This window comes from Ammodytes marinus (assembly GCF_949987685.1).
Source record: "Ammodytes marinus genome assembly, chromosome: 7".
Lineage (NCBI taxonomy): Eukaryota > Metazoa > Chordata > Actinopteri > Uranoscopiformes > Ammodytidae > Ammodytes > Ammodytes marinus.
The window spans coordinates 22,504,959-22,516,726 of NC_137211.1; the positions used below are offsets into that span (position 1 = coordinate 22,504,959).

Below are 11,768 nucleotides of genomic sequence, written 5' to 3' on the forward strand. Positions count from 1 at the left end.
TGAAGCCATTTCCCGGCACTATAAGAGGGAGACTTCTTTCATTATGCCACTGTTTGTTTATTTGGATTACAGTGTGGTCGCTGTCAGGTTGATTGCAGTTGCGTGGCAGTCTGTTATTTAGAGCCGTGGAGTGAGTTTTAACTATCCTGTGAAACGCCACGTCATGCCACTTCCTCCCTTCTGATCTCTCTCTCTCTCTCTCTCTCTCTCTCTCTCTCTCTCTCTCTCTCTCTCTCTCTCTCTCTCTCTCTCTCTCTTATCCTCACACATGCCTCGGCCGACCACACACCTCATCAGTCCTGATTGGGTTTGCACTGTACGGGATGAGGAAGACAGTCCTTTTTCGCAGGTTCAGGAGACAACCTTTAAAGCCCCTGTTAACCCAAATCCTCAAAAACCTTCTAACTATGTCATTTGCGGAGTTAATTGCACAATAATAAGCATCTGAAAAGAGTTAGGCATATTTATCAATCCAAATGAAAGATATTTTCATTTAAGATTGAACAGAAATGTTAGTTTAGATGAAGCGGGCCATCCTCCTGATTGTTATTACACAATAAGTATTTTCAACCAATCACGGCAGTTATCTGCCTGAACATTCTATAAAAACAATGACTGTTGCCAAGGAGACTGTTTGTTACGACCACGCCCACATAGTCCTGTCAAACAGATAGTAAAAACTTTTTTTTTTAAACTACAGGCTAAGTTTTATAATATTTTTTAACATTTATTTTCAATCCAATATTTGTAAAATATTATCGAGACACCAAACTTTGATATCATTTATTGATTTGTAACTATTTTAGAGCAGGTTTCCAGAGGCTTGAACATTCTTGATTTCTTCAGCTCTTTTCTTTTTAGCAGCGGCAGTTCTATAATCACACAGCCAAGCTTCCAAACAAATCCTTCCCCACAGCCCCATTCAACGCAAGCCCATATAACAGATCCAAAATCAGCCTCAGTGAACACAATGGCAATTAGCAAGAGGGGGGACAATTTGTTCACATCTGGACTGTATTTTCCCGCCACCAGAATACAGCAATCCCCTCTTTCAGGGTTTGGAGTGGTGGGAAATGACTATGTGTGTGTTTTTATGTGTTTTGTTTAAAACAGATGGGCGGTTTACATTAGCGGAGATGGGCGATAAACAAAAAGGGACTGGGGGGGAAACCACCGGGACTCTAAAGAGAGGGATGCCGAAATCCCCAACGCCTGTGGAGGACACGCGTGATTCCCTCATTGGCTTTTGTTTTTGCCAGACTTTCTTTAATTGCAGTTGTGTAAAAATAGTTTACTGTAGTGTGTTTTAATGAGGGTGTGATGCATGTATCCGGGTTTGGTTCCTGAACTGAAAAGACTCAAAACTCATTGATTTAGACAGGATTTTTGGGTTGTACCACTTGTATTGGGCTTTTTGGTAATACATGGGTGTCATTCAACTATGAATATCAAGTGACTCAACACAGCCAACATCCAGGGTTGGATTCAAGACACCTCTCACACCCTAAACATGTGATCAATGCTCACAACACAAATGTTACGCAGCAGCTATTAGGAGGTTGTTGAGCACTGGAAGATGCTGGTGATCATGTCTAATCTCTGTGAGTGTCATCCAAAGGTGGGGAAGCGTTCTATGTGAGAAGGGACTGACTTCTCTGTAATTAGCGGAGGTATCAGGGGCCAGACAGCCGGCAGCAGAGGTCTGCAGCAGGTTGATAAGGTATAGGAGGGTGGAACCAGTGTTGGGCAGCTACACATCCACGTCAGAAGGGCGTTTTGTTAGTTTGGGAAAGTAATCTCTATATCTCTAAATCAAATGAGTTTGTTACAATGTTGTTGCCTCTATGTTAGATTCAGTTAAATGTCACTAAGGCTGACCTACAGGGGGTCTTAGCTGGGAGCAAAAGTTAAAATAGACATTTTGTCAACAAGGTTTTGTTACCTTTGGCCATTTTCGGGGAAGAATTTGAATAAACTCTTTGTAAAGTTTGTTGGTTTTTAATTAAATATAAAACAGGCATTTTGTCAACAGTCTTATGTTTGTATTGAAAGTTTTCACCTTTTAAACTTAGATGTTATTTTGTCATTTTCATGCGATATTAATTTGTTCTATACAACACTAAGGATTGTGGTTAAGTTTAGAGAGTAGACTGACTATTGACTAGTTTTCTTAACACCTAAAAATCCCACCAAAGAACCTGTAGAGCAGTATTGAGTTTTTATTTAATTTTCACTTTTCTATAATTAATTTTGAATACAGTTTGTGTGCAAATCGCTCAAAAAAAGCATACAGCTGCCAAACGGAAGATCTTTGCTGGAAGGGCAAATAAAAATCTGCATTTTGTGTTCGGAGTTACTTTTTTTGTTACTTTCTTGTTGGATTGAGTTTTAGTTTTAAATACCTACTTGGTGGGGAAAGTGTAGCTGAGTTTGATTTAACAGTGGCTTAGTGGTACATTTATACTGGCATCTGGGAAATTACTGCACGCATGCTAGTCACAGCTTTCAGCTGAAATTGAAAGCTAGGGTTGTCAGTAACAACACAGAAAGGTCAACAGGAGGCGGGTTGTTTGAGGTTGACTACCTTATTTTTCCTCTTGTGAAAGGCAAAGCGCTGCGCCTGTTATTCTGTATCAGCAGTGAGTGAGAAAGAGGCAGAGCCGAAGACGGAGAGAGAGGAAAGGGAGGGGGAGGTTTGGGTGACATGTTTTTAGATGTTTCATGAAATGCCAACGTAGTATGTGTCTGAGGAACTTATACATTCAAAACGGGAAATGAAATTGTCAAAGACACATCGAAAACTAAACGTAAAAATATCATCCTATATTAAAGGTGCACAACGGTTTCAGTGGAGGGGGATTTGTTTACATTTGCAGAGCCTACAGTGAGTTAACAAAACATACTTACTCTACATGTAATTCTTAGTATTGAATAATTCTATCATAATAAATCAAAAAATTATAATTTTGAGTCACCTGGAACCAAATATGTAAGACTAGAATATGTTTTTTATTTTTAAACTGTGGGCCCTGCTGCTGTAAACAACAACAATAAAAGAGTAACTTTTCGAGTTGCTTTTCTAACTTCAAACAGTGTTCCAAGGATCCAATTTTCCTGTGAGGAAAGTTGATTTATTGACAATATATCTTAGAAAATGTTCACTTCTTTGTCACACCCTAATTTACGTAATGCACCTTTAACTAATGCACCATCTATTGATTAAGATGACGATTGAAAAAAAATCAGGCTGCACATAAATATCCAATAAGAACTGAGTAAAATACGTTAACATTTCCCACTTGGTTTCATTTAGTTGTTGCCATTCATGTCACTCGTTCACCTGAAGGAAGTCTCCATCTTGCACACGGGGTTTTGCGAGTTGTGGTTCTTTTTTGCATTGTTATCACCGCTTGTCATCTCCAACAATGAGAAACAGTGTGAGGTTAGAGGGATGGGGGGAGGAGCAGCTAGACGACAGCAGAGAACGACACAGGAAAAGAGGGAAAGAACAGCCAGCTGTCGAGCATCAGAAGAAAAGAAAAACGAGAGTGACTGAATACAAAGAGAGAATACGTTTAGACTGGCTTGGCTGAACTGGAGGATGTGGAGGGGATTAAGTATCCCTTCAAAGTCACAGCCTCAACTCGAAAACAATCTCCCACTGCTCACAATGAAGGCAAAAAAAGTCACGGTTTTGGTTAAAAGTGATGATATATGTGTGATAATTTTTGTTCTATGTGATGAGATGAGATGATGGATTACCACATTTGAGCTGCGTACATTCAGTAGTCCACATTGCATCCCCCCCACCCCCCAGCCCCAATGAGCTCTCTTAATGGGACATATTTAAACAATCATCAGTTGATTCAGTCAAACCAGGCAGGCTGGCAGACAGTCCACAGGTTTTTGGGACCGCACCCTGCAGCAGGCCACATGTTGCCATACTGGGTTTGGGCATGTTGAGCACACATGTGAACATCTATACTGAAGACCCTCTGAAGACATGCTCAGGGAACGCCTTTATCACTGAAGTAGGAAGGCCTAACGCAACTATTTCTCTTTGAACATCATGTGAACCTTGTTTGTTCGTTTGTCTGTCTGTCTGTCTGTCATGTCACCATCATAATTTATGTTAAAAGTTACTTCATACAATTTAAAATTGTTCATCGTCTGCACTGGTCTAAAGTTAGACTCTCTAAGATTACTGATATAGACCCCACATGTGATCGACGTAGGCAGGATCCCGCCACTCTGCTGCATATGTTCTGGACATGTCCAAGAATTTACATGTTCTGGCTTAATATTTTTCAGACCTTCTCTGGGATACTTGGAAAGGTAGTCGAGCCATCCCCACTAATTGCATTGTTCGGTGTAGCCCCCGAAGATGCCTCTCTTAGTAAAAGGGAAGTCAACATGTTGGCCTTCTGTTCGCTTCTAGCTAGGAGGCTGATACTGTTTAAATGGAAAGACCCTATTCCACCGACACATAGTCATTGGATCAGGGAGGTCATGTGCCATCTAAAATTGGAGAAAAATCAGATATACAGTTAGAGGGTCTACTGAGACATTTTATAATATCTGGCAGCCTTTTTTTACTTTTGTTGAGGGAATGGAAGCTGACAATATGACAATGTAAACAATTTCATTTGTATAATTTCTATTTACTTTATCCAGTTTATTTTTTGTATTTTTCTTTACGGATGTCTGGTTATGTAATATTTGTATGCATATGTCTGGTATCTGGGTGGGGGGGGGGGGGTTGTTTGAGTTTGTTTCTCTGTACAATGTAAAAACCAATAAAAAGACCTTGATCAAAAAAAAAAAGTTACTTCATCATTTCGAGTGCATGTTGTTCCCGTAAAACCAGATTTGACTTTGAGTCGTTAAATACACTAAATGAGTGTTATTGTGTACTACAACAGGAAGGCTATAAAACTGGAAATGTATAAAGTGTCCACTGCCTTCTTTTCCGTTGTCAGAAAATAAATCAACACTTAATGTCAGAAAGAAACTGACGGGTGCTCTCACATCCTCTTTTTGAAAGAGCTGTGTTTGGTTTTTGAACAGTTGGTGTCTTAGTCTGGATTGAGACTTTTCCCACTTTGTCCACTAAATTACACATGCTGCTTTAAGGACTGTATGAAATTGTCTGTATTGATCAATAGTGTCGAATAACCTCATTAGTTTTTTTAATTTCCTATATAGAATACGTCTATAATCTTCCGAGTCCTGCTCCAGTAATTGCAATCTATATTGTCTAAAAATGGAAGTTATTTTATCAATAAACGCAGCTTGAAGACAAATCTGTTTTCTCCACACATGGACATAAACAAGTTACATCACATGGACTGAGCCACCGAGGGAGAACAACCATGGACTTTTATAATTTTCATTGCTTTTATAATAGACTTACTATGTATGTTGTGTACCCGCCCCCACCCCCTCCCATATCATCTATACATTGGTTACGGCCTTGGATCAAACCACACACTCAGTCAAATGTTTTTTGATTATTTTTCTAACTTTAACTTTTTTTGTTAGGCTACTTATTTAGTCACTTAAAGCTAATTTTTGTTTTGAAAAACGCATGACTTATTTTTTCAGGTGCTTTGGAGAGCATTGTGTTTGTGTCAAAGCTACACGGAGAAAAAAAAAGAAAAGAAGAAAAAAAAGTTATGTTTTGTGGTGTAATAATAAGCGCCTACCTCCTCCGGTCAGCAGGCGGCAGCACACGTATCAAGTCTCCAATAAGAGTCCAAGAAGAAGAAGAAGCAGCAGTCGGTATGCTTTGGGATGTGAAATGAATCACAACAATGGCGGTTAAACAACAAACATGTCGTGCTTTCTCAGTAACATGTTTGCTTTCAGCCCTTCTCCTCCAAACTGTTCGGACCTCTGCGGGAGAAGTGAAGTGGGATGAGAATGGATACGTGTTGTACTGCCCGTGCATGGGTAAAGTGCCTCTGTTGGTGACTCATCTCTGCTTTCTGTCCTCGCTAAACTTCACTCACTCAGAAAGTTATGAGATACTAAGTTGCAATGATATAAACCCCAGGCATTTCTTGAACTCTGCTGGGTGCTATTCTCCGGCTCAATATAGGCTACTGTTTTTAACCGCTATTTAGCTCAATTGAGTAACATTTAGCAGTGGTAGCTAGTTAGCTAACTGTGTGCAGATAGGGATGCATGTGAGCTTTAATGAGTGTAGTAATAACTAATAAAGTGATAGAGGTGTCTCTACACTCAGTATATGTAGTGATAGATACACGGAGGTAACCAGCATGTCCTTCCTGTCACGACATTTCCCAGGAGAATGAGTTTTAAAAGTTTACTGGTGACAGTCAGACTGTACATGTTGTATTTTAGGTCGCTTTGGAAACCAGGCAGACCACTTCCTGGGATCCCTGGCCTTTGCAAAGATGTTGAACCGAACCCTGGCAGTCCCTCCCTGGATAGTATACCGCCACAACACCTACCCGTACATCAATGTGAGTACAGTCAAAGTAGGCTTCCTTCTCTTAAATCCCAAAGAAGATATACTAGATACCAAACACAAGGATAATGTGCTGTACATGAGTGAAAATCAAGTAGAAATAGTAAAGTCACCATCTTATTAAGTATAAGTAAGAGTTGCATCTTCAGTAGTACACAAGCAATGGGCCACAGACAGGAAGTCAGACAGCATCAATAGATTGACACACACTTGCATTACCTGGCCTTTTCCTGGGATTGTTGAAAGTCACTCCAATGTACAACAACATCCTATTATTAACCTTTAATCCTGAATCCTTTCCAGGTTCATGTGCCCTACAGTGAGTTCTTCCAGCTGGAGGCCCTGTCTGCCTACCACCGCGTGCTCAGTTTGGAGGACTTCATGGAGAAGCTGGCTCCTAAATACTGGCCCACAGGACAGAGGAAAGCCTACTGCTTTGAGACCGCTGCACAGCGGAGCGCAGACAAGAAATCCTGCCCTATGAAGGTGAGAGGCCAGGGGAGGAGATAATATAATCTGAATTATTGAGTGATGTTGTTGGTTAATACTGCAGATAGCCCCAATGTGTAATTTCTCTTTCCTGAAATATTCTAAATAATCAGTCTCAAGGTGAGTAGAAAAGGACCCCAGCATTACTCAAAGCCTCTTGGTCAAATAAATGATGATGATGGTGAAATGCTGCCCTCTGGTGGCCACAGAGAGGATGACTCATAAGCTCATATTTGTGACAGTACGGTTTCATTGCTCTGACATGGACGAATGGTTATGATTCCTTTTTCAGGATGGGAATCCGTTTGGTCCATTCTGGGATAACGTCAAGGTGGAATTTGACCAATCTGTTTTGTTTGGTGGTCTTTCTTTTAGTGCCTATCATCAACCTCAGTGGATGAAAAAGTGAGTACATGTTGGAGCAGCCTCACTGGACCTTCCTCTAAAGCGTGACTGACAGATGAGGTTCTATACATTTTAATGACAAAGGTAGTGCCTCCTCTGAAGTCTTTTCTCCTCATGTTTCTCCTGTTGGAATAGGTTCCCTCCGTCTGAGCACCCTGTGCTGGCTCTGCCCGGGGCTCCTGCCCAGTTCCCAGTGATAGAGGAGCATGTGGGCCTGCAGCGCTATGTGCAGTGGTCAGAGAAGATGGTGAAAGAGGGAGAAGAGCACATTTCTACACTGCTGAGCAGGCCATATGTCGGCATACACCTGAGGATTGGTATTGACTGGGTGAGAAGAAGTTTGATAACATTCTCCAATTTGCTCCACAAAAGTTTGACCACACCACTAACAATGAAAATGATGGCCCTTTCATTATACATGTTCATCATTATTCCACTATGTTTATCTTTATGAACTTATGCGGTAAACATTTATTTAATGAGACCATTTCTGAAATGAACAATTTCATGCATTTGTGCATTCTTCATAGAGGCAAACTGGTCAAGACCAATGACCGCCATTGTTTGGAAAAGTTCTAAGCGGTTCTGCTTTTTACATGCGGTCTCTAACCACCAGTACTGATTTGTTTTTATAATGAACAGACACTTGAGTCACATTCATTTGTAGTGATGTGTCATTGCTTTATACTTTAAGGTTTAACTAAATTCCTACAATTAATCGGTACACATAGTCTGAGAATTGGGATTTCTGGTTGTACAATAATTGCAACAAGATATAATGAAATAAAATGATAAACATGCATAGCACCGATGTTGTGCGCATCTATCATGCCGATCCCCAAAAAAATAATGTTGGGATTTCTATTGCATCATCCACTTAACCAGCAACGAAGAATGCAAATGCTTCTTTTGTCCTTTCTCAGATTATAAAATAGCTGTTATTCTGATTATTTTGTGTGCTGTTTTCCAAGGAGCCTACTACTGATGTGTATCACTTTCCATGTCTTGATGTACAATTTTCAACACTACTTCTGCAAGTTGAATTCCCCCGGGGCAACTCTTATACAAGCCTAGTATCTACTCCATAATGTGTAGCATTCAATATGTTAAAGCAAATGTTACCAAAACAGAGTAAATGGAGCATTTCAACGGGAGTATTTTGAGCTACAGATTCAGTGCTCTAGTCTAGTGAGTATTTGGGGCAGCAGGACGGTGTATGTGGTCAAAATAAAATACAGAGTGTGTGTTCATGTGAAGACAGAACATGTCACCAAGTGCAACAGCGTGGTTCACTGATGTGTTTATAATGGAACTCTATGGCTCAGAGGAAGAAGATATAGATTTGTTGACATTAAAGGAATACTTCACCCATAGGGAACCAGCGTTCTATCATTATAAAATCACTATTATAATATAATGAAGGAGGTTTTTCTTCCCCCCCAGTGTTCCCTTGGCCCAGCTGTCCTTTTAACCCATACCCTACATTTTACCATGTGTGATGTCACACATGGGAAAATGTAGGGTTAAGACGGCGAGACCATAAAACACTCTTTCTGCCTTTTCTCAGGCTAGGATGAACCGATCTCTCAAAATTTTGCACATTTACTGTATACTACATAGGATCTCAGAGTTCAGTACTCCTTCATATTTCCACCGGTGAAGTAGGTCTTTAAGATAATCACCAGGTATATATTTTATGACACAGTTCAGCATCAGGGTACATTTTGACCTTTACAGTCTGTGGGGATGTACATTATACAGTCATCTAAATATTTTCTTTTTTTTATCCATCTTTACAGCAAAATGCCTGCAAAATGCTGAAGAGTGGCGATGCAGGGCCTCACTTCATGGCCTCTCCTCAGTGTGTGGGCCACAGCCGTCAGACAGCCTTACCTCTCACCATGCCCATGTGCCTCCCTGACCTGGCAGAGATCCGCAGGGCCGTCAAGCTGTGGGTGAAGAAGACCTCTGCCCGCTCCATCTACATCGCCACAGACTCAGAATCTCACAGTAAAGAAATCGAAAAGTTCTTCAATGGCAAGGTGGGTTTGTGTCCTCTGCTTTAAATGTTCTGGCCCCTTTTGTTTCTGTCATATGTGTGTGTGTGACCCATAAATGTAACCGGACCTTACAGAGGCACATTAATGGCTCCTGTCAGAATCCAGGCCTGCATGTTTTATGGTATACAGTACAGGTGCACCTAAAAAAATAATTGAATATCAATAAAAAGTTTATGTTTTCGGTAATTTTATCAAAAATGTGAAACTTTCATATGTTCTTGATTTCATTACACATACATTTAAATTAATCCAGAATAAACATAATTTTAATAAGATGGATATTTCTATATTATAAATCCTTTTTTGATTGGTTTTATGTAATATTCTAATATTCGGAGAAACTGGATTTTTTATTCCACACAAGCTGTAAACCGTAATCATCAAAATTAAAACAAAAAGGCCTTACATATCTCACTTTGTGTAATGAATCTAGAATATATGAAAGTTTCCCTTTTTGAATGGACCTTTCCATGATATTCAAATTTCTTGTGATACACCTAATAGTAATGTAGTTTGTCTGAAAACAAGCAGGTTGTTTTTTACACCATAAGAATTGAGAAATACTCTGAATAGGTTACTGTTACAATTCTGTTTTTGCCCCACCAGGTTGTTAATTTGTTCATTTCACTCTTTTCAGGTGAAAGTGGTGACTCTTCAGCCAGACTGGGCCCAAACAGACCTGTACATCTTAGGCCGAGCTGACCACTTCATCGGCAACTGCGTCTCCTCCTTTTCTGCCTTTGTGAAGAGGGAGCGCGATGTACAGGGCCTTCCATCCTCCTTCTTCGGCATGGACACGCCTGGGAAATTGAGTCACACAGAAGAACTGTGAGGCATTCAGGTCACATGGTCGTCCACTGGGCACTTACGCTGGATTACTGTCATGAGGAGGTTGACAGAGCAGAGAGGACATTTAGATGTGACGTAATGGTTTCATGGTGTGCGATGGCCGCTCCTATTTTAAAATGGCTTTTAATCTGAGGAAGAAGGGATGGCAAAGGTATTAGGATGGAGAAGGTTAGCGCTGTAATGGATGTGGAATGTAACAACACGGACACTGCTGTAATCAAGAAACACTTTATTTTTTTGTCTGTTTCCTGCTTTAAAGAAAAATCCAATATTTTTATGTTTTGGCCTTTTAAAAACTTGGGTCACTTGTTACATTATGGAGCAAGCAAAATATGTTTCTCCTTCTTATAGAGTGAGTCAATAATTTATGGATTTAAGGACTAATTGCTTCAATGTAGAATGTAGTATCAATATATTCCTCGTTTCAATAGTTAATATTGACGTTTGAGCCTAGAATTACATTAAAACTATTGAAAGAATGCTTTTAATAAAATCAACTCTACACTGAAGGAATTAGCCATAATCCACAAATGATTGACTCACAGTATAATATAATACAATTATTACACTATTGGGAGAAATAATATGTGCCCGCTCCATAATGTAATAAGTGGCCCAAAATGTAATAAGTTGTTGCATTATGGGAAAAAGGTGATTAAGTTTTGGGCTAGGCATTGTGTTACATTATCAACCAGTTATTACATTTTGGGTCGTTGTTACATTTTGGGCTATAACAAGCATCTACATACTTTTGTTGACTATACTAAAAGCAGTTTTTCTTTATGTCTGGGAACCAAACCAATTCCCAAATGTTTCATTTAGCTGCTGCTGTATTCTGTAGCTGCATCCATGTTTTGGCATCCGGGCGAGGGACCTCTTGTGACCTCGGTGAACCCTGGGGGAAAAAAAACTGATGGCAGTGTCAGTAATCATGTTCTCCCTCTTCCTTTTCTCTCGCTCTCCCTTCCTACCTTTCAACCCCTCCATGCCCTTCCAGCAGGCTCTTTTCTTTCCTCACTGCCCTCCATTCCAAGGAGAGCACAGTAACTGATCCTCCTGTACATACTAATTATAGGGAGGACGAAGGAGACCTCTCGTTTTACCGGGGCCAAAAAGCTGATGAAATGTGTAGAACCCTGCGCTGAATGTTGTGTGGACAGTATCGTTTCTGAGTGAATATGACATCCTGTTTCAGGGATGTTTTGGAAGAGACAAATGAGCTGATTTGCACTGGTTGAATTGATTAAATGCAAGTGGGGATGTGTGACAGGCAGGCTTACTGCTTTTATTTGTGTTGGAGCAGTGAACGCAGTAATTTTGAAGTGAAATGTTTTCTATCATGTTTTTCCACCAATAAAGTGATACACACATGTTTCAAGAAGCAGTAGCCTCCTCCCCTCTGTTTCCTCTTATGGGAGGCTTAGCAGTGAGGACAGTTGAATCAGCTGATAAACTAACTAAACTATGCTGGG

General features: G+C 40.2%; 1 protein-coding gene across 1 annotated transcript; it reads left to right on the plus strand.

Annotated features, from left to right (window-relative positions):
- The first annotated feature begins 5,768 nt into the window (after positions 1-5,768).
- pofut1 (protein O-fucosyltransferase 1) lies at positions 5,769-11,658 on the plus strand. The gene is made up of 7 exons (XM_080031274.1): positions 5,769-5,952; positions 6,367-6,488; positions 6,797-6,979; positions 7,275-7,387; positions 7,523-7,715; positions 9,187-9,429; positions 10,085-11,658. The coding sequence occupies exons 1-7, from the start codon at positions 5,814-5,816 to the stop codon at positions 10,277-10,279; spliced, it is 1,188 nt and encodes a 395-aa protein (XP_079887400.1). The 5' UTR covers positions 5,769-5,813; the 3' UTR covers positions 10,280-11,658.
- Positions 11,659-11,768: the final 110 nt, after the last annotated feature.